At 43.8% G+C, this 23,358-nt stretch overlaps 1 protein-coding gene across 1 annotated transcript; it reads right to left on the reverse strand.

Moving 5' to 3' along the window:
• Positions 1 to 1,345: 1,345 nt before the first annotated feature.
• On the reverse strand, positions 1,346 to 22,174 carry LOC311016691 (fibronectin-like). Its single transcript, XM_084014566.1, has 45 exons — positions 21,884 to 22,174; positions 21,580 to 21,705; positions 21,224 to 21,361; positions 20,880 to 21,011; positions 20,393 to 20,530; positions 20,166 to 20,312; positions 19,861 to 20,049; positions 19,509 to 19,691; positions 18,966 to 19,142; positions 18,478 to 18,633; positions 18,249 to 18,377; positions 17,977 to 18,120; positions 16,668 to 16,789; positions 15,779 to 15,947; positions 15,513 to 15,689; positions 15,097 to 15,225; positions 14,898 to 14,987; positions 14,614 to 14,808; positions 13,562 to 13,840; positions 13,203 to 13,466; positions 13,024 to 13,118; positions 12,679 to 12,847; positions 12,406 to 12,492; positions 12,044 to 12,235; positions 10,487 to 10,678; positions 10,295 to 10,384; positions 9,744 to 10,010; positions 9,490 to 9,606; positions 9,239 to 9,400; positions 8,993 to 9,148; positions 8,751 to 8,867; positions 7,928 to 8,197; positions 7,647 to 7,834; positions 7,472 to 7,559; positions 7,206 to 7,385; positions 7,008 to 7,097; positions 6,573 to 6,761; positions 6,242 to 6,331; positions 5,425 to 5,861; positions 5,183 to 5,321; positions 3,622 to 3,783; positions 3,402 to 3,527; positions 3,196 to 3,302; positions 2,980 to 3,066; positions 1,346 to 2,130 (listed from the first exon to the last, which is right to left on the reverse strand). The coding sequence occupies exons 1-45, from the start codon at positions 22,020 to 22,022 to the stop codon at positions 2,053 to 2,055; spliced, it is 7,098 nt and encodes a 2,365-aa protein (XP_083870692.1). The 5' UTR covers positions 22,023 to 22,174; the 3' UTR covers positions 1,346 to 2,052.
• Between the last annotated feature and the right edge of the window lie 1,184 nt (positions 22,175 to 23,358).

Raw genomic sequence — 23,358 nt, forward strand, 5'->3', positions numbered from 1 at the left:
GAGGAGGAGGAGGAGGAGGAGGAGGAGGAGAGGAGAACAGAGGAGGTGGAGGGCACGTTTGTACCCTTATATAAAAAGGTGAGTATCATTTTATTTCTGATTATGAGATTTTCTCGACTTTAACTCCCTTTTTCTTATATTTGTCTTTCAGAGAGAGGAGAGGAGGAGGAGGAGGAGGAGGAGGAGGAGGAGGAGAGGAGAACAGAGGAGGTGGAGGGCACGTTTGTACCCTTATATAAAAAGGTGAGTATCATTTCATTTCTGATTATGAGATTTTCTCGACTTTAACTCCCTTTTTCTTATATTTGTCTTTCAGAGAGAGGAGGAGGAGGAGAGCAGGGAAGGAGAGGAGAGGAGGAGGAGGAGGAGGAGGAGGAGGAGGAGGAGAGGAGGGGAGGAAAGGAGAGGAGAACAGGGGAGGAGGAGGAGGAGGAGGAGAGGAGGAGAACAGGGGAGGAGGAGGAGAAGAGGAGGAGAACAGGGGAGGAGAGGAGGAGAACAGGGGAGGAGGAGGGCACGTTTGAACACTGATATGAAAAACAATAGTGTGTTCTCGTCCTGCTCTATGTGTAAAGTGTCCTGTTGTCATATGACACTATACATACAATTGAATTGAATTGATTTTGTGATTAATAAAATATCGGTTTACATGATTTTCTAAACTGCATCTCCCCATTTCTTCCATTTGTCTTTTAGAGAGAGGAGGAATTAATTTCAATTTCATTACAATTCTATTTTTACATTTATTTATTTTTTTACGGTTTCCTTATTTGATATATCTTTAATGTTACCAACATTATATTTGTTTTGCTTTGCCTCTTGTTGTTACATTAACCTCTTTGCTGTTGTAATACTGCACATTTCTTACAATGAAACTAATGAAATATCTTATGTCATTTTGAGACAGACTGTAGTATGAATTCGTTTTTTCAATGTCTTTTTATGACTATATTATGATTTTTTTCTTTTATAAAGTAAGTTCATGTGAAATGTCAGTATTTTGCAAGAAAGTCAAACTATAATGTAAAACATTAAATAACATTAAAAGTCAAAAATATATCAGATTATTTTATGTTGGCAAAGGTTATAAAAAAAGCATAGTATGTTGGAAATCATATACCGGTAAGTCATACTTTCATAAGCCATCCTTGGTTTATCAAAATGTTATAGTACAGTTTGTAAAGCTCAAAGCACAGCCTCATAGTCATGTTTAGGCAGACGATGATACAATTTAAGCTATATCAATATTGCCTGCCAAATGGCTTCTGTTCAGACCCTAACATTTTCCTGATCTTTTTAATCCTTAAACCTGTTATTTCCAAAATAAAAAAACACAACATTGCACTAGGGTTTCAGGATCTCTCCAGCTTTATTAAAATAAGGGACTTCTTTTTGTCAAAAGGTAGAAACAACATTGGCATGGACAACAAAATATAAAAATAGAACAGCTCAAATTCTCACTACCCAGTTCACACATTCACACGTTGAGATCAAAGGGATAAATTAGTAAAAAAAAGTCATTAGAAATCAGAAGATGTCAATCAAACACAGTGTAATCCCTCCGTAAAAGAAAGACTACTGGAAAGAAAAGCACAATTTCATGGACAATTTAAACATTGTTAATAATTACATTGACATTCTTTAACACAGTGCTTACTTTCTGACAATTTCTGCTCTTTGAGTGTTTCTGAATATTTAAATGGGGAAAACCTGACTTTGAGAAGTATATAAATCTGATGATCTAGTGACAAGTCCTAAATGACTTCCCTTGTAGTATATAAGGATGAGAAGGGGAATGACACATAAAAAAGGAAATGGAAGGATGCTTCAGTTTAGAACAGATAATTCATTGAGAGACTTGACAGTAAAACAGTGAAAAGACCGGCTTTAGAAGAGGATCACTTTGACCATGCAGCAGGGCAGTGTAACATCTTTGGTTAAATATGTCAGAAAGTGACAAGGCAGTTATTTTAGTTGCAGACAGTATGGCTTCTAAATGGTAAAACAGTGCAGCTATTGGACGGTGAGGGAGCGAAGAAGATGTCCGACTCTTTACTCCAGAGGATTATGAGGAGCGTGTGCGTCCGCCAGCAGGTCTGGTCTGAGGCACTCAATGGGGCAATGGATATTCTGGAGGAAGAGTTGAAGAGGTAAGCTCACATGCCTTGGTACAAACAACGCTATCAATAGATTTAATCACACTCTTTGTTGTTTTCTAAGTGAGGTCATTGCCAGCCATTTCAAATAATTTATTGTAACGTATGGCATAAAAAGGCACCATAAATGTCATAGTAAAGTACGCTATAAATGTGCTTCAAAAAGGTCATAGCATAGTATGCCATAATAAAATGTGTCGGCGTATAGTATGCCTGAGGAAAATGTCATAAAACAGTCATAGAATAGCATGCCATAAAAACTAGTTTAAAATGCCACAAAAGTCATAATATAGAAAATGATTATTCAAATTATTAAAATGATGTCATAATATAGTATACCATGAAAGTTTCAGGAAAAAAAATCATAATTAACTATGCCATAAAAATAATAGTATGGTTTTGCATAAACGGTAAGAAAAAAAATCATACTATATTATGTCAAATGTTTCATTGTATAGTATGCCATACTAATGTGTCATAGTACAGAATGCCAAAAAGGTCACAAAAAATAGCATATCATAAAAAGTCATAGTATAGTATGTGGTATAAAATGTCATACAAAGTCATAGTGAAGTATGTCATGAAAAAGTCATTGTAGTAATGTATGCCAAAAAAAGGTTTAGTATATCATACAATATCGCAGTATAGTATGCCATAAAATATATCAAAAATGTAATGTAGTATGCCTTGAAAATTTTCGTAAAATATCAAATTACAATATGTTATAAAATGTCACAAAATAGTCCTAAGAAGTGTTATAGACAGATATGACATGAAAATGCCAAAATGTCAATGTCAATTATTTTATATCAGTTCCACTCACGCGTAGTGTGTTTCCATATCTCACAGGCTGAAGCAGACTGGCATCAACTTCACCACCTGGTCTGCGGCAATTCTCACATCGCCAGCCCTGATGAGACCCAACATACACAAGAGAACATGCTTCATTTAACTCGCAGAGGAACCACAAGTTAAACACAAGTCAATGTATGTATCACTGAACATCGGCCCCAAAGTCAAGGAGGCTGATGTATCGTACCTGCTGTCCTCCAGCGCATGTGCAGGTGCAGATGGCACCCAGGTACTCCTTCTGCCACTGATTTCCCACCTGGTACGTTTTGCCATCATCGTAGCACACGGAATCATCTGTGTGGAAGTACATGCACGTATAAATTTGCGTGCGACTCCGTCACACCCATTTGAGGCAGTAGTAAAATATTTCTTAGGATCTTAAAAAGGCCTTACGTGGTTCACACTTGAATTCTCCTTTGCCGTTTCCCAAACAAGTGCAGCTCATCAAGTGACCATTTTCTGCACGGCGTTCCCACTTCTCCCCAATGCGATAGTTGTTGCTGTTGTCATGGCACCACTCTAATGGACAAAATAATAGAGAAACCAAGTAAAATATACTCTAATTCCAACTAAGCTCATGTACCTCAAGGAAAAAAATATCCAAATAACTCACTCGATGAATCGCATCTGAAGTGGCCACTCCCCAGCCCCAGGCACGTGCACCAGAGCTTGAAGCCTGTCTCAGACATTCGCTCCCATTCACCACCAACATCATGGTAGGTTGCAGTGAACGCATCATAACATGAGTCCGTAGTGGAAGGCACTCCGTCTGTGACTGATGGAAAATGGGTGGGGAAAAATATGAAAAAACAATGTATGTAAGCCCCGAGTTACTTAGAGAGTGATTAACTGCTGCTGTTTTTTTGAGTGAAATTATTTTGGGCCATGATGGTTTTATTTAATTGCTTATTAATAATGTTCCTTATTACTAATTATGTTTTTCATCAGTATCTACCTAAGACGAGAAACTTAAATGCAAAATAAATTTAAAAGTAATTGTAGTTCTATCTCACACAGGCTTCGCCCTCTACTAGACTCCATGGGTAATACTCTCCGCCAATCATGCTCATGTGTTCGGCAACTGAAATCTGCATAACTATAGCCTGCCAATCAGGACGTGCCTACTGGAAACCATGTACTACTGGAACTAATTCCTCTCACTGTTCGACATTCCTTTCTCTTCAACGAGCAGCATTTAACTCGTGACTGCTTTCTCCATGGAGAGCGTTGTGTCCTAGCCTTATCGCTACGACGAATCTCCAGCACAGACCATGCAGAGAGCCTTCAGTGGTGGTAGTGAAGTGGTAGCATCTGCAGCGGGGTGCAACAGGGACAGCGCTGCAGCCACACTCAGTGGTCCCTTAAGACTGCTGCACGGCGGCGCCCCCAAACCTGGGTTGTCAGCCTACGCTTGGAATATCGGGAAACAAAAACAATGCTAAGCTACCATTCCCCCCTCGGTAGAAAATGATCCGTGCTATAGGGGAGACCCACCATTGCTTGCTACAGAGTAAAGTGTTGAGGGTTGCAGCAATGGTGCCAGGAGAGGAGGTTAGATACCCTGTCATGTGCAGTGGATCCTTTTCTCTACTGTTTGGTGGAAAGAGGGCTGTATAATCCTACTATTAAAGTGTATGCAGACACTTCTTCCAGCCATGGCAGTGTTGGCCAGAGACCAGTCTTCAACTATCCTCTCATGAAGCGGTTCTTGCAGGGTAACAGGAGGCTGATGTTGCGTGCCTCTGCCCTACTCAAGTCTTTGGTGAAGGATCCTTATGAGACGCACCAAACAGTTGTTGTTTTGTTGTTGGGGATGTGTCGGCCGGTAAAGCCTGGGAAGGATGCTGTGGTGTGGACACGGTTTTCGTGTCAGCAATCCTGATTGGCCGGCTACGTTCATGCAAAGTTCAGTAGACAAACGCGTGAGCTTGGTTGCAGGAGGATATTACCCATAGAGCCAGTAGAGGGTCTGCCTGTGCTGACAGAACTCGGGTTTCAATGCCGTAATCTTAGTTTTAATCGTACATCCAAGCTCTCAAGGGAATCTTTCATGGAGGTTCCTTTGCCTACAAACACAACTGCAACTAATAAAATATTATTATTCAACTTTTGAAAGGGGTTAAAGAGAAATAGAAGCCTATGTTTAGACACAGCAGATGCTGTAGGATGTTTACTTTTGTTTCCAGCAGTGACGACCTGCTCCAGTATCTTGTGTTTGAGTGCCCCCATTATAGCCTCCACGATCACATTGTAATTCGCTCCAGGGGAGAGTCCTATCAGGGTAGCAGTGGTGGCTGTGCCTGGTAGGCGGACCTGGACAGGTAGAAAGAGACGAGGTTTGTCCATATGAAATCAGAGATTTAATTTAGTACACTCATTATGTGCTGGACCAGAACCCATGGCCTTTGTCTCTTACCTGGAACATCTTCTCCTCTAAGTGTGTGAGGGGATGGCAGGACACCATGTAGGCGTTGCTCTGCTTGTAAGGCTTCCAGGAGATGGAGGTCTGAGTTTGGGCCTCTTGTGGCACTCCCGTCTCGTTACCCAACACCGAGCTGAATGGCTCGTTCATCTTCAGGATGGGCTGTCTGCGGCCCTCTGAATCAGGGACGGGCACAAAGACTAGGGGCTCACGAACCTGCCCATAGGGAAACTGTGGGTTTCCATTGTTTCCATTATATCTGTTGTGGTCTCCGTTGTTGTTGTACTCTGTGTACTCCAATTGACCACTATTCCCATCCTGGCCACTGTTGCTCACTACCTGGACTGTGTTGTCAGTGTCAGGCACATCCAGCGTGCCACCAACACCTCCGGGGCGCTGGGGCAGAGGCAGGGGAAGCAAGGACTCTGGTTCTGGGCGGGAGAGAAGAGGTTAGTTAAGCAAGCAGGTTAGATGGGGGAGGTGTAAATGCAGAGCTGCAGTAACATATCACAGCCAACAGGAGGCAACGGATATGGAGCATTGCTGGGCTAAGTGTGTGATAATTTAGTATTACGAAACACATAAGATATTTTGAATGGCATCTTTGGAGGCATTCAAAATAAAAAGGATCATTATTGTTTTAGGAAAACCAACGCTGATTGACTGAAACTAAAGCTGCCATTCAAACCCAAACATTTGATAAGATGTTTTCCCATAAATAATTTGCGTTTTGTCACTTTATTACATTCAAATGCATCACCTTTACCGTCACATTTGTAACTGTACAGAGCAGAAGTATTAAAGTACTCACGAGTCCTGATTTTGCCCACCAGAGGTGTGCTCCTCTGTGTGTTCTGGATGGCGATGATCTTGATGATGTACTCTGTGGCTGGTCTCAGGCCTGAAGTTGATTGTGATATAGTGGATTTAGAAAAAGGTCTGATTTGTGATTACACGTAAAAGAATGATATAACAGTGGAGCCTGTGTGAAGCTTTTTAGACATCTAAAAGTTAATTTGTTCATCAAATACAAATACAAATAAGCAAACAAATGTGTTATTTTAGTGACAAATATGCGCTCTACAATATCACCAGTGACAATATTGTTTGTAAAGATAATGGACTGGTTGACCAGCAAATACCAGATATGGTGGCGTAGTCTTGGCCGGAGTGGGGTCGTGGGGTGAGCTCTCTTGGCGTTCCTCCTGACACTTCGTAGGTGACGTAGTATCCTGTGACGTGTGTGGCAGGTGGCTGCCAGGTGAAGGAGATGGAAGTGGGGGTCAAAGATGTGACCTGGAAGCTGGTGGGAGCCTGGACCACTGGTTCATCTATCAAAAAAAAAGTGTAATGTTAGATCATCTGATCGCTTGTTGTGTTTGTGTGTACACTGTGTCACACTGTTGATACAGTTAGTTTCTATTTGGGTTGTGTATTTGCATGTTACTGCATGTACATTATGCATTGCATGTAATGAAAGAGTAAAAACACCAGCAGCTACACCCAGATCAACATTTTTAGATATGCAACCATCAGATTTTTTGGAAGAGAGATCAGACACTGATTTGCATAGTTACCTGTTTGAATGGTGAGAGTGAATGGGACACTCTTTGTTTTGCCTTTCATGGAATAAAGGTTAACAGAGTATGTGGTGCCTGGCTGCAGACCTGAGGGAGAGAGAAAACAGTGAAATGAAACATCCCAAAACATGCTGTTTATCTGTAAACCATTCCCATGCTTTTAAAGGTCCGTTTAACACGAAGGTGTGGCCCTACCTGTGAAAGTGAATGTGCTTGTTCCTGCTGGGACGATCCTGCTGATGGTGGGGTGCACGCCACTGAGGGGCGTGGCATCGATGAGGACATTAGTGATGGCGTCCTCCTTGGCGCGCCAAGTCAGTGTGAAAGAAGTATCCTGCTTATCAGAGATGCGTACGCGCCGTGGAGGACTTACCTCTGCATTAAGGAGGAAAGAACACACATATAAAGGAGCAGTGGGCAATCATTGGGGATGACTGAACATTTTTGACGCAGCCAGTTACCTTCCAGTGTGGAAGTCTCTCCCTCCAGCGGTCTGCTGGTGACAGAGTTCTTCAGAGCATAGACATGTATCTGGTATGTGGTTGCCACCTGCAATACAAAGACAGTTTATATTTGCTCACTGACTGACTTCAAAATCTGAATTCAATCAATACAAATATTAAGAGCTCTTGTTACCATGAGCCCTGGTACGACCACACGTGTGGTGTCCGGAGCAAGGTTCATCTCTTTGGCGGGGCCATTGATGTTCTTGGGGTTGATGACCACGCGGTAGCCCGTCAGGCGTGCATTGGGGGCGCGCCACGACACGGTGAAGGTGGAGGATCCGACGTCTGAGATCAGCAGGTTGGTTGGAGCGGGGATCACTGAGACAGCAAGAACACATTTCGATTTGAAGTCAGGGGACGTATAGTATAGATAAGGTCCTGAATGTGTTGATGTTTTCTATGTGTTTCTACCTGTGGCCTGGGTTCCCACCAATGGCGTGCTGAGCGTGCGGCCATGGAGGGCTATGACTTTAACAGTGTACTCTGTCCCGGGTCGAAGGTTTCTCAACACCACGGTATCCTGGTCACCTCTGGGTGCTGGACGCAGCTCCCTCTCACTCTCCTCTGAGCTGGAGTACAGGACGCGGTATGATGTCACAGTGCCGTCTGGACTGTCCCAAGTGATGCGCATGGAAGTGGAGTCGATGTCAGAAAAGGTCAGGTCTTTGGGACGGTCCATAGCTGCAGGAGAGGAGGAAGATTGAAATTCATTTCAGCTTGTATACTTCGAAGGCTATAAATAAAATCTTGAAGCAACACATGGGATTTATTTCCTCAACAGTTGTGAGTGACTCTGGTAGTGATGTCATAGCTTGAACATTGCTTCTGCTAGCAGGACTCTTAGTTAAAGATCTGCCAATAAGCAGCCTTTTTGTGAGAAAGGAGAAAAAATGGTCCCAAGAATGATTTGAATTGACTTTGAATTGATAGGTACTATAAAAATGAATTGGATTGCTTTAACAAAACCAAGAAACAAGCATTAATATGAATTCATATATACATAGCTTCCACCAGGAACAATCTAATTGGGGAAGGTTTTCCTAATCCCCTATCTTGATAAGCGTACTAGCTTTCTCATTACCACTACACCAAGGAAATCTAGATATTAGGAAGAAGAAAAGGAGACACCTGTAACCCGTAACACTGACGCAGAGTAACTCGCATCACTTGTGACAAAACAAACCCCTAGTTGAAGTCTTTTTTTTTGGATCACTTTGAGTTGAGTCAAACTAACCAGTGACAGCATTCTCCACCACGGGGGAAGAGGGTTCACCATCATTGCCCAGGGCATAGACACTCACGACATACTCAACAGTGGGCATCAGACCTGTGAACGTCATCTGAGTCTGATCTGTGACAGAAGAGCAGAAAAGTAGCCAATGAGAAGAGGGCACTTTGTTGGAAAAAATATCAAATGATATATGTATAAAGATGACAGCCTTGTTATGACGGTGGTTTCCTTTTTTCCTGTCTTACCAGGGGCCACCACCTCGGAGTAGGAGGGACCCAGGCCGTTCTTGGGGACACTGGTGATTCTGTAGCCTCTGATTGGTCCCTGAGCAGGAGACCATCGCACTGTCAAGGCGTTGTCACTCACATCGGTCAGCTTCATGTCAGTGGGGGACTCGGTATCTTAAAGAGACAGACACATAACGAGCTTTAGACTTACTTAAACCCCTCGACATTTTATTCCGAGATTAATTTTTTTTCATGTTGCTGTACCAGTCTTGTATTTGATGAAAACCGGGGTGTTGGAGGCAGGGCTGTCCCCTCTTCCGGTAACAGCATAGACTGTGATGGTGTATACAGTACCGGGGTTAAGACCAGTGAGGGTGGCTTTAGTCTGAGTGCCTGGGATATTGAACTCTTGAGGAGCCTCGCCATCTAGAAGAAAGGTGAAGAAGGGTTTAGTGTTAAATTCTAAATATTGTTGAGGTTTAGAGGAATCTGTGACTCAGAACACATCTACAGACTTGTGCCTGCATAGGTGATCCTGTAGTTCTTCACTGTGACAGAGGGGGCGTCCCAGCGAATGGAGATGCTGGAGGGGGTGGATGATGTTACCTCCAGGTCAGTGGGAGCATCGGAGACTTGAGAGGATTAGAAGAGGAGAGGCAATTAAAACATAACATTCAAAATGTCTATAAAAACAAAGACAGTCAAGATTCGCCCCGTGCCTCAAAGAAGAAAAGGAGAAGTGGTACTGGAAACCAGTATCGCAACTCACTGGTGGCCTGTGTGCCAGTCAGAGGCTGACTCTCGAGGTTGTTGTTGACAGCATACACATATACCAGATACTCCGTCTCCGGGGTCAGTCCAGTCAGAGTGAAGTGGTTCCTGCTTGGGGGCAATCTCTCGTCTTTTTCCCGCCCGCCGCTCGTCTTCTGAAAGTGAACGCGGTAGCCGGTGATGGCGGCGGTCGGAGCCAACCAGTGAACGGTGAAGGAGTTGGTGTGAATGTCGGAGAAGTCCAAGCCAGTGGGGGAGTCCAGAGCTGCAGGAAAAATGGCTTGTTGACTTGAACTGTTTTTGTAACTGGTGTCATAATCCTGTAGTTTCTCTCAGGAATACAATAAGTTAGCTATTGTGGCCTATGTTGCTCTGGGAAAAAATGGAGCATGCTTATTGTTAAATGTATTTCCTTTATTTTGTTCAGCTCAAAAGCAGAACAGGAGTGTCACCAATCTTAGCTGCTGGTGGTTTGATGATTTTGACGTGTATTGCTTCTGTCTTCTGTTTGATATGCGTGAAAATGTTTGGAACCACTGTCATACTCACTTGTCCTCTGGGTCCCTGTGGCTGGTTCACTTACTCGTTCACCGTACACACACACAACACTGATCTGGTACTCGGTGTTGGGCAGCAGGTCTAGAAGGAAATAGAGTGTACAGTTAGAAAGATGGAGCATTGCAAAGAACACAACTCATGTTGGACTTTAAATCTGTCAGAGCCTTTTAAACGTCGTCTTACTCTCCAGCACAAAGGTGTTGGTGGCTCCGCCAACATTGACCTCCTTGATGTCATCGTCCGTGGCTACGGGGTGGTAACGGATGACAAAGCGAGAGATGTCGCTTGGTTTGGCAATGTGGGGGACGGTCCATGTCACCCTAATGTGGTCAGGACCCACGCCTCGGAACTGCAGGTTTGTGGGAGCTGGAATGGCTGCAAGAACGAGGGGTTGAAGGTTATAGCTAACACGGGAAAAACAAAGAACTGAATAAAAGCAGATTTACAATGACGTAAAGAAAATATCATTAACATGATGCATTTATGAAATGTGCTTTAGTGCTCGAGTTAATCAGTGTGAATAAGAGGGCTGTTAATGTGCCTTCATCAATTCTCTCAAATAAACAAACCCAAGCCCTTCCCACAGATGGAGTGAAAGAGTTTTACCACCAGCTTGTGTTTGCTTTGTGTGTGTGGTCGGCTCGCTTTCCCCCTCCTCTGTAACAGTGTAGATACTGATGTCATAGTCCACGCCCGGCTCCAAACCAGGAATTGTGTAATAACCAGCAGACGCTTCCACCATATCTTGAAAAATTGGCAAGCTCTCGCCTGACGCTACTACCGTTATCCGGTAACCAGTAATGGTAGTGTATTTCGGAGGGATCCAGCGCAGGCCGATGGTGGTGTCAGTTATGTCGACAAAGTCAATGTGACTTGGTGTGGGGATGTCTGAAAGGGTTAAGCCAGTTGCAAAGCGCAGGCAAAGAGAGACAGAAAGACCCAAATAGTCATAATAATTACATGAGATTAATTTCATTCCCAATAAAGCAGTCAGAGTGTAACAGTTGCCATGCTAGATTACTTAAATTACAAATGACAAATTACTTTAGTCTATAAACATTCACAATTTACTTCATCAAAGCAGTGATTAATAATACTGTTCATGGCATGCTCAAAAATTCTCATAATTCACATACTAATTAATTATCATGACTTTCATGCATGGTACCAAGGATCATGTTAGTAGCAGGTTATGATTAGTTATAATTAAAGCTGCATTAAATTATGTCTTTCTACAAAGGGGCTGTTCATAGTTACAACCAATGAGAATGTAGAGCCCAACCCTGCAGCTCCATGGACCTGTTTGGCCTCTTTAAGATCATTTTGTTTGTGTTTGTTGAGAATAAAACGGAGATAAAAGATCTTTGAGCTGTGTGTCTGTCGGGTCATTCCGAAGTTTTTCTGCCACCTAGTGGCCAAAAATCCATCCATGCAGATCCATGAATGCATTCAAACTTCTTCTAGTTTTCTTTAGAAACTGTGCCAATTTCAAAAGGAATGTTTCCGTAGGGAAAATGTTTCAGCATGAAGAGGAACACATTATAAGGAGGAAATAATTATGTATTACTGTAATGACAGGAAGTGAAATATTGGAGTTGGCTTCAGTTTAACAACCCAGCCTTTCATGGAAAATTCATCTCTTCACTTTTTCCCCTCTCAGAAGGCCAGATGGTATCCAGAGTTAAAGTTATGTGTTTGATGCCCATTAACATGTGTGAATGCTTTCCTAGTGGCTCCTACCTGGTGTGACAATTGTGGACACGGGCACACTTTCCAAATGGCCTTTGGTAGTGAAGACACTGATGTTGTACTCCGCCCCAAGATTCAGGCTCTCTAGCGTGCATGACGTTTGATCAGCTCGGACAACCTCTTCCAGGTTGTTTCCTCGCTGGCCATTGGTCGGCGTGCTCGTCACTCTGTAGCCCGTGATGCCTGCAGGCGAAGAGGGAACATGACAAATATGGAGGTTGAACTTTAATGCCAAGAGGTTCTTGCAATGTATGAGTCAAAAGAAAATACCAGGAAGAGACATAGTGAAAAAAAAATACCATTTGAAGGTCAAGGTCTAGACGCAGTGCGTGGGGAGCACAGTCAATATTTACCTGGTGTTTTGGAAGCGACCCAGTGGACACTGAGATCTCCTGTGACTGAGTTCGACTCTACTCTGAGGTCAGTGGGAGGGGACAGGGCTGCAAGGAAAGGACAGCAGATCATGGCACAAGCATGAACAACCTGCTTCGATGCAGCAGTAGCTTGTTGAACAAATTCACAACAACAACGTAGGTCCACAGCAGCGTTAAATCAGTCTGGTGGTCAACTATACAACTTATTTTATAGTGTTTTTTGTTCTTAGTTAAAGTGAATTGGAAACGTACAAGTGACAACATTGCGAGTGATGGGATTTCCACGGTTGCGTCCGTTGTAGATGGGCTGAATGCTGTAGGTGTACTGAGTTCCAGGAATCAGACCGGGAATATAAATACGTCCAGAGTCAGAAGTATCTTCTCTGGGAGACTCGCCTTCCTGGCTGGGTAGCACAGACAGCTGGGGAGAAGGAGGCAGGCGTGCAAAGATCAGAAACCCCGAGAATACACTTAAAAAATACCACCTACCACATACCACTACGAGTAACATTACACACAGTGAATTGACCCGTTGATATTGATTAGAGCAGCTGACGACGAGTTGATTTTCTTTTTTTCTCAGTTGCAGTTGTCTACCTTGTAGCTGAACCTGCGGACAGGCATCCAGGTGACGATGATAGAGGTATCGGTGACCTCAGTGCTGAAAGCAGGAGCATTTCCCATCTGGGGAGCTGGGAGGAAAACAGAAGAATTCATTTAAATTCATTCATTTAAATTCTAAGCCCAGCAGATGTTGTGTTTCTCTTAATACTGACAGGTGCTAAAATGTGTAGTGATGCCGTCGCTGAGGTCATTGTTCAGCTCAGAGTGCAGGGTGGCAGTGTACTGGGTGTCGGGACGCAAATTCTTCAATGGGTACTGGGTGACCCTGCCGGGGATCCTCTTCTCGATGGGGCTGGAGCCCTCGATGCTCAGGAGGAGACGGTAGCCACTGATGATGGCGCGGGGAGCCTCCCAGGTGACCACTGCACTGTCGTGGGTGATATCAGTGAAATGCACATCGGTGGGCGTATCAGGTTCTGGAGGGGAAAGAAAATATAACACATCACATTTTATATGATATTGTAATTTAACTGTGTCTTATTCTGGCTCCTTTGCTCATGGCGATACTTACTGGTAAACTGTTCTCCCACAAGGGGCTTGCTCTCCACTCCACCATTGATGGCGTAGATGTAGAAGCGGTAGCGCGTGCCCGGCTGCAAGTGGGTGATATCAGCATATGCGTTGGACGAGATGGGAAACTGCATGACCCTCGTCTCTGTGCCGTCGGGACCGATGGGGGTGAAGTGCACCCTGTAAGCGGTCACCTCACTGGGTGGACCGGTCCAGGTGATGGTGATCTTGTTATCGGAGACCTCATAAAACGTCAGGTCTGTGGGTGCCTGGATCTCATCTGTGGACAGGAAGTGGCAGTTTTAATTGACATGGGACAGTCAGAATCAATCTTGAAAACACCCTTTGGAGTAACTGTTGCAGCTTTGCAATCATGTGTAAAAATGCAATAAAAGGCTTTAACAATAAAGGTTCAGATATAACAGAAAATATGTGCGAAATGCCAAATCCAACATGGGTAAAAAATAATCATACATAATTTAAAATCATTCTTTCATCATGGCATGTGGTTTTGTTTTTTGAGCATAATGAATTGTGTCGTGCCAGGCACAAGCCAGAAATGTTCATCCAATTTAAGATGTGGCTGAATGGAGTGTGTGTGCCTCTGAGTTGGTGGGGGCTGTGCACGCATGATTGCTTTAGTATTTTAACTACTCCTGAAGAGGTGTCTGTTTCTGAGCCCACAATGAATTAAATGGAGGTCATTCAGGGGCCACGACACGCTAAAATGGAGATAAGGAGTTAGTACCATGGTAAAGCCGTGGCTGTAACAGCATACATTTTGACAACTCAATGTTATGACAAATTCGGTCTTTCCTAAACACTGCAGAGCTCTTCCTAAAGCTGCCTGGCCCTATAAGGAATATTTTGCTGCAAGTATAAACCTAATCTGCACAGCTTCCCCTGACAGCCAAAAGACAGAATGATATAAAAACGAATAATTTACCATATAGAAGCATATACTGTGAAAGTTTTAATGAAAGTTATGATGCCGCTTTCAGCCTTTTCATTAACTTAAAGTCTTAAACATTGCATGTGTTAAGAAATGTGCACCTGGTTGACGGATCCCGGCAGTGTTGACCTGCACAAAAACAGGCTCGCTCTCCTGGTCCTCCTCCACGGAGTAGATGCTTATGTTGTAAAGGAGACCAGGGAGAAGGTCAGCTAGGGTCACTGAGGTCTGTGTGTCTGGCAGGTTCAGCTCAGTGCTGCTGCCTTCTACTGACGGTGTGTACACCACACGATAACCTGGTAGGCACAAACATACAGTTAGACGCAGCCTGTATCAAATGGATCTCTATATCAAGCACCTAAATGACTAGAACCATGTTCCTTACCGGTAATCGGAGCCTGAGGCCTGGACCAGCTGATTTGGATGGAGGACTCTCCCACCTTATCGATTTTGTGCTGAGCAGGGGTGTCAGGAGCTGGGGAAACAAAAAGAAGGGAAATCCGTCATATGTTATGTTGAAATGCATTGAGTTAACATAATCCCGGGGTTTATTGTCATGACAAAAAGGAGAGGGATTCTCCCACCTGTAGTCTGGGAGGTGGTCAGAATGAGGTTTGGCTCTCCCTGATTTGGCAGCTCGTAGACGTTGACGTTGTATCTGCGTCCTGGCAGGAGGTCAGCGATGTTGACGGAGGTGGCTGTGCGAGGAACATCTGGAGAAGCCGACAGAAAGTTAGTTAATACACATACCAGTATATCTGTTTGATGTATTTATTATTTTGTATCCAAGTATGATTTTATACCACAAATTAGAATCAATAAAGTTCATCCATTCATCCATGTATCGTAGCTATGTCTTCAATATTTCTGGGTTTTTGGCAATGTTAGACATTAATAAGTAGGGCTGCTCAACGGCAATATTGGATTTTTTTCCAGACAGAGATATTTTCCACGGTATGGAGGCTTTAATGTGGTTTTAGTGATGCTCAAAGGATCTCACCCAGGACTTTGGGCTTGGCCCCATCCTCACTGAGCTCGTACTCCACCCTGAAGCCAGAGATGGTAGTAGAGGCTGATGTCCAGGACACAACAAAGCTGTTTGAGGTGATTTCAGTCACCGACTCCGAAGTGTCCACCAACGCCGGAAGTTGGGACGTCTCTCCCTCCGATGTTTCCACTTGAGAGATAAAGGGACATAATGTTCCGGTGAAAAAATGCTGTTATACGTGTGGCATTAAGAGAATGTTACTGCTCGAGTCGACTCACAGGAACCGTGGTTAGTGGTGAAATCGAAGCGTGTGGTCTCGCGGCGTCCGTAATTCAGAATGCTGATCAGCTGACCCTCGTAGGTGATGCCTGGACGCAGCCCACTGATGGTGTAGGAGTGGAGGTGGCCGGGGACGGTGACCTCCCTCCAGGCCCCTTTCAAATGTTTCTACCAAAATCATAAAACGGTAATGGGTTAAATGTTTTTATGACAGAAAGCATACATCGAAGGGCCAGTAATCATCTGCTGATGAAGATCATGTAATATGATTGAAAGCCCCAGAAGAGCTACTAAATTTCCCCCTTCTCAACTGGATAATCCCATTTCTGAACTCTTGATGCGAAACATACATTCGTATAGAGGTAGTTGTATAAATATATGGGAAAATGTGAGAAAAAAACTGATATGGTTAATTAATTCAGAAAATTAAGAAATGATATGGTTGCCTGTATGTTTTGGACTGGTCTCCGGCTCGGATCTGTTTACTGCCACATCCTGCTTCAGGAGTATTTACACTGGCTTTGCACTCTGTCGGACACTACAAAACGTTCTCAGCAGGAGGGAGAGGTGAGGGCTTTGAGTGACTTTTCTGTGCACAAATACACAAACCCCTTCAGAGGAAATCTGACTTCAATTAAGCTTCATAAATATTTCAACCAGACTGTCAGTCCCTGATGTCTTCAAAGAGAAAAAGATGTTAGTTTCATTGGAATCTGTGTGTTTGTATATGCAGATAGTAAAGGGGAGTTCATGTACCCTCTAATCACCTTGTTTGTCTTCAAAACTTCAGTCAACATTACCAAAAGCACTTGACTGTTTGCTCACCTTTGCTAATGCTACAGGTCAGCAAATTTAAAACAACCTTTAAAAAAAAAAAAAGTTACTCACAACTCTCCATTTGAGGATGTACTGGGTGATCTGAACCGATGAAGGGGGGTTCCACTGAATGGGGTGGGAGTCTGGTTGTTTTCCTGCCTCTGTGATGATCACCTGGACCGGTCTGTGGCCGTCTGAGGAGTTAGAGCAGCGAGGACAGGAAGGCAGAGAGCAGGAGAGGACAGAAAAGAGCTGCTATCAGCGATGAGAAAAAGACATATAGTGCAACAGTGTTACCTGTAGAGAGCGTGGGTGAAAATTGGCTACTTTCTTTTGTGCGGCTCTGTCAGACAGATTCATCCTTTTGGGACAGAACCAAACCACCAGACGGTGCTAAACCAGCTCAAACACCCACTGGCATCTGACAGTCCGACATTACACCGGCGCACTATATTCATCACAGTTCAGCTAACATATAGCTTCACAACCCACCATCGATCATGCTACAGCCATATCTTTTGGTCATTGTTCAATTCAGGATGCACAAGGCGCTGAAGTACAAAGTACCACATTAAGCAACTTTTACACCAACAAGAGGGTTATTGGAGGAAGTGTGTTTCCAGCCACTCCCATTCCCAGCTCAGCATCCTTTTCCCCTCAGCCTGTCGGCACAACAACAACACCATGCGGGGGAGGAAAAGCCTCTCCAACTACAAAGACCAAGGGGAAGACGGAGGTGATGTGATTGGCAAGCACTTCTCCATTTAAAGGACTTCAAAGAACGGAAAAAACACCAACCCCCGCTTCCCTCCACTAAACTGACAAGTGAACTTTTCAATCAGTGGCGTGTGATGGGAGGACCCAAAAAAAGATTCATGAAAGGACAGCGAGGAACTGGAGAAACACTTCCCAGTTAAATCATAGTTACATAATAGATAGATCCTACAGGATAATACGCATTTGACCGAATGTGCAAAGGTTTCGTTTTTAAATCTCTCTCCCCACGATTGAGCCTCAGATGAGCCAAAGTTATCACAGTGTTATCAATTGGATCATCCATAAATAAGGAAATGATGCTGAGGTTGGAAGCCAAATACAGTTTTCTAAATTTCTTTGTATTTAAGCAAATTATTCGCAGCTGTCATTTACACTTACTTATTCCTGTCAATACTGAATTATCAACAGAAAACTTCAAAATTCAGAAAACTTTTAAATACAGTGTTTGTAAGGAAGATCTGAAGAAGTAACTTTTTTTTCGATAATTTCTACGGTGAGTTATAAACGTTTCTTCTAATAGATATCAAAGGTATAGAGGTAAAAGTCTCATGTCTGTGAGTTAGGACTTTAAACTGATGATGTTTGGGGGATTAGTTTTCCTTACCTTGGTAAGTCTGCTGAGGTTCACATCTCATCTCTCCAATCCCGTTGCCATAGCAATAGCAGTGGTATGGGATGCCATGGATGACTTTCTCCCAGTTGTCTCCAATCTGATAGAACACCCTGGTTTGAGGTTCCTGACACTGATCTATTGGTAGAAAACAGAAGGAGACAACAGAGATTGGACGGGACCAAGACAGGTAGGGTCATGATTTTCAGATAAAAAGGGCATCAGCGTTTCAATGCAGCGGCTGAGCTGATGAGCCGTGAACGCACCCAAGGCGTCACACTTCCAGCGTCCACGACCCTGTCCGAAACAGGTGCAGTTCATCATGTAGCCCTCGTTGTGGCGCTTGGAGAATACCTGGTTTACGTCATAGGACAAGTCCTCAACGACACACTGATCTGCACACGTGAAACAGGGAGTAAAGTCACCATTAAACCTTTATGTTTCAGGACCACGTGAACAGTTTTGTTCCATATCTAAAGCTCTTAGCTCTCTGACCTCGCAGCTGTGAGTGAGCAACACAGGTCCACTCTCCGCGGCCGTTGCCGTGGCATGTGCACTCCATCATGTGACCCATGACATCATGGCGTTTGTCCCACTTGTCACCGACACGGTGTATCAAACCATCGTTGGTAGTACATGACTCCTCGTGGGCTACATAAAGAAAGAGAGGAAAATAAATCAAAATAATGCAGTGTGTGCATGCTGGGAATTCTCCTCGGTCCATTTAGCCCAGTATCACCACTCTGCATGTAATTAAATGCTGCTCTCCCATGACCATGAACCCCAATTAGTCTCCACTTGTCTACAAGTGACCCATGCAACCTAACAGTCATTATACGACAACAATATGAGATCATATCTGTTCCATTTTATATTGGGAATGTATATTGAAAAGTATTGTTCTCTAGAAGGAAAACCTGATTTGATATCGAACAGTCACTGCATGATGTGGAAGTTAAGCAAAGCAGCACACAAACACTCACCAGCCATGGGGCAGAATCCGAAGCGCTGCTCCGTGTCGTAGTCGTGGGTGGTGCCACACCACCTCATGCCATCACGGCGCCCGTCGGAGGTGCAGTCGGTGTAGTTGCGGCCACTGTAGAGGTAGGGGAAGTGGCACAGGCCGCCATTGGAGTTTCCACCTCGTGTTGCCACAATGGCTGGAATAAAGATGGAGACACTGTATATATCACCAGTATGTCATGTCTTCTTTTGAGTGATGTGATGGTTTTGCCAATATTTGCACCTATATTCAACTTTATAAACATCCAATAAACCCAGAGAGGGAGCATACATTCGGTGTGAAATGAATCAACATCAAAACACAAACGAGTACATTAATAAATTGATGTTGAACCAAATGGCATTGCAGGTTGTACAGACCTTTTAAAGGTAAGACATTTAGAGGGAATCTTAAATAAATCGGAGGTGGATGACCTTGAGAGGCAAAAGCTCTGATGGCCGACATCCGTCCAACATATCCAAGAGACTAATAGAAGGTTTAAATCCCTTTTCTTGAGACTCACCATTCTTCTCAGTACAGAAAGAGTACTGCTGATCTCTCTCATAGTCTTGGGATGTCGAGCACCAGAGTTGCCCATCTGTGCGTCCATCTGAGGTGCAGGAGTAGTAGGTCTTTCCCATGTAGACAAATGGAAACACACATGGCTGGCCATTAGAATTGCCACCATATGCCAGCTTCCTATTCTCTGCACAGAGGGAAGAGCGAGAACAATGTTAACAGCAGGGACAAAGTAACGAGCATCCAATAAAGGTGTGACATGAATCGGATGCTCTTGGGTCTATTTGATGTCACGGAAACCCAATCAGACCAACAGAATTCCTCTTTGCTTCACAGAGACCCCTGCCTTCACTCACCCCACTCCTGACAGCTCACTCCGTTGCCCAGGCAGGTACAGAGCATCTGCTTGCTGCCCTGGCTTCTGAACCAGCGCTGTCCGTCGTAGTAGGTGGTTCCAGAGTCCGTGCGGCACGTCCCCTCGAGGGTGGGCTCGGGCAGCTGCCGAGTCTGGGGTTGCATGGGAGTCAACACGACAGCACCTGAGGCTGTGCCACCAAACAGAGTGAATGATGAATATCAGGTAAGGCCAGACGGACGATTTTGCTATTTTGGTGAAACCTTTCAGCAAAACTGAACTTGAGCAAGAGTTTCTGAGTCTTACTTTGGCCTGCGTTGTGTCTCTCACACTTCAACTCTCCACGGCCATTTCCTAAGCACTGACACTGCAGGATGTGTCCGCTTGTGTCTGTCTTTGTCCACGTGTCTCCGATACGGTAGGCTCTCTTGGTGTCCTGGTCGTTGCAACGGTCTGGTTGGAGAACAACAGTAGTCAGCAGCCGCTGCCGAAGAATGTCAAAGTGTGTGTTCATGTGTATGTACTCTTCTTACTCCTCGAGGTGCATGTGATGCGTCCATTTCCCTCTCCCAGACAGGTGCAGTCCAGCATCATCCAGCCTTGGTACAGTTTCTCCCAAGTCTCCCCCACGACATACGATGACGCAGCATTGTTGTCGTAGCAACGCTCAGCTGCACAGAAAACACAGGATATATTGCATCTGCAGTTTGTCACACAACACCGTAAGTTCCAATTAGATATCAAAGCGTCTAAATCATCCCAGACATTTCCAGGAGAAATAAAACGAGGGGAAATCAATAGCTGTGGCGTAAGAGGGGTAAAGAGGTGAGGCGTCCTCTCTCGTACCCTGTTCTTCTGGACTGTCAAATATTTACAGTGCTATCAAGCACAGTCATGCTTCTGGGAAATGACCCTGTCCGTAGGATGTGATACCTCACATCTGCATTACAGAGTTCATATGGAACGTGTTGGTGTCCTGGTTTCCCCAGAGGTTTCAAGGTATCAGGTGAAAGTACTTACCCACAGGTTTACAGGTCCACTCTCCTTTGCCATTTCCGAGACAGACACACTCCAGCATGTAGTCAGCATTGTCATGAGGCCTCTGCCAAGTGTCCCCGATTTTATAAGACCTCCCACCTTCATGGCAGCGATCTGTGAAGGACAACATTGTACAAAGTTGAATCGGCATGACAAATATCCATCATTCAGTAGCCTGAAATTTGAGTAAAATGTTGGCGTAAAACATCCGGACATAATGCTGTGTGTGCACAAAAAAGTAATTGAACTTGAATTGAGGACCACTTACAATTGTACCATGCATAATATTGATTTTTTCAACAGGCAGTATATTTCTCCCAACTCACTTGCAATGGTGCAGCTGATCTTTCCACGACCGGAACCAATACAGGTGCAGTCCCACATCATCCCGTCCTTTGGTCTCTCGTAGGTTGCACCGACCCGGTATGTCTGGTCATTGCTCTTATCATAACAGGACTCCTCCACTGAGAGGAAAAACAGAGGAAACATTTAGAGGTTAAGTTGTGTTATGTTGTGTTTCTCTTGCAGGGTAAAGGTGCTCTGATGACTGACTAATGTGTTTTAACTCCGATGTTTCAGTCATGGTGTGACACTATTTTTCACTTAAAGGACAGAGATTGAGTCTGAGAAGAAATGCCCTGCTCAGACATTTCTATATGAAACCGGTTGGTATGTCACTGACCTTCAGGTTTAGTTTTACATTTGATGCCTGCTGCTCCATTGCAGGTGCACAACAGTGTGCTACCGAGGTAGGGTTTCTCCCACTGCTCGTAAGGTCTGTATGAGCGACCGTTTTCCTCACAGCCGACTAGAAAGCATAATAGGAATACATGTCACATAAAGAGTGTTAATTGGAGGATTTGGTTCATCAAAACAAATCAAATAAATGCAAAGTACAATCACTAAGTATGAAAAAGGTTACTGTTAACAACATATTTGACTGTAGGGGAAAGAACATTGCTGGTCGTGGAAGTCCTTGTACCAACCTGGAGTCACCAACGCTGCGTCATGGAGCGGAGGAAGCACTTGATACTGGCCAGTTTGTCTCTTGCTCTTCGGCAAGCCTTGGACTGCGCTGCTTACGCACAGCGCAACCAGCAACCCGGTCAGCGGGCCACCAGTCATTGTATGGAAAGGTAAGGCTCTCAAGGTGAAGTAGAAAAAGGGCTGATTAACAAAGCAAGTTTTACAAAAGAAGCAAGTGCAGAAGAAAGTTTAGCTCGGAGAAGTCTAATGTCTGTCCCTTATTATAAGCTCCCCGCTGCCGCTTAGCAGCTGGTGCACCAGACCGAGGAGAGGGGCGCGCACTGGTTTTATACCAGGACGCACCGCTGCAGCCTGTTGGAGGGGAGGGCTTTAACCGGAGCTTTGGACGACCCGCCCGAGTGTGAGCAATGCTGACACCCGACACTTCACTTTCAAGACAAGAAAAAAAAAAACAGTGAATCAGTGAACGAGTCTGTTCGTTTCAGAGATCAATTCAGATGAGATGGCACCGGAATCCTTGATAAAATATCAGAAAGACAAATCACCATAAAGCAGTACAATAGAGCTGAAAACCCCAATAAAACACCCAATGTTTTCTTCTTGACTGTCTGTTTTTTTAAAAGTCGAGTCTTTTATGTCCTTAATTCCGTGTTTCCCAAACAAAAACATTAGCTTCTCTCTTAATTTTGGACAATGTATTTTAAAGCCGGGTATTCACTATTATTCTGAAGGGAATGAAACGCCTTTACGTTATGAGTAATTTAAGTATATGGTATAATTTTTTAATTTTAAGACAAAAAATAATTTTATATAATTAATATTCCTTCATTATCAAATTAATATACAGTTTTTTGTAATGAAAAACTGTCACATTATGGCACCTATTAACTTGAATATCTGCATTCAGATAAAAGAGACATGCATGCATATTTAACACTGATCACAGATACAATTGTGAAGGTGCTTCATCTTCACAATAAAAAAAGTCATATGTTCATTTTTAAAATGCAATTTTTACTGTGGTCTTATTACTCATTACATTCTAATGCATAATTTCAGATGTGTAGAATAACATTTTATACACGTTAACCTGCAATTAATTGGTATTTTTGTTATTTGAAAGTTCTGCAGTAACTGTCTGCACATAGCATGTTTAATGGCTGGTTATGTGCCCATGAGGTCTGTGGAGTTGATTTTCGGGAAGTGAATTCCTCTGCCAAGGAATTAAATGTGCAAAAGGCGGGGAAATAATAATAAAAGTGACCACACCATGCTGCCTTGGTCATGTCGGGAGCTGCTGGTTCCGCTAAACTTACTCATAGTTCTGGTCTGGGAGCAGCTACTGTGTGTGAGACTGAAATCATTCCTGTCACGGGGCTCAGAGAGTCGTAACTGAGGGCTGAAAAATAAAACAGATGGTTTTGGGGAAACAGAGGAAGAAAACAGCAAAAGTGCTGTCCTTATTTTTAAAGTG

The sequence above is a fragment of the Eutrigla gurnardus genome (genome assembly GCF_963514095.1).
Source record: "Eutrigla gurnardus genome assembly, chromosome: 1".
Taxonomy (NCBI): Eukaryota; Metazoa; Chordata; class Actinopteri; order Perciformes; family Triglidae; genus Eutrigla; species Eutrigla gurnardus.

Excerpts from the sequence above, each read along its gene's own strand:
- LOC311016691 (XM_084014566.1), bottom strand. The coding sequence starts at position 22,022 with ATGACTGGTGGCCCGCTGACCGGGTTGCTGGTTGCGCTGTGCGTAAGC. Across the intron at positions 21,706-21,883 it reads CGCAGCGTTGGTGACTCCAG|TCGGCTGTGAGGAAAACGGT; the intron begins GTTGGTACAAGG and ends TATGCTTTCTAG. Across the intron at positions 7,560-7,646 it reads TGGTCGTACCAGGGCTCATG|GTGGCAACCACATACCAGAT; the intron begins GTAACAAGAGCT and ends TTTGTATTGCAG.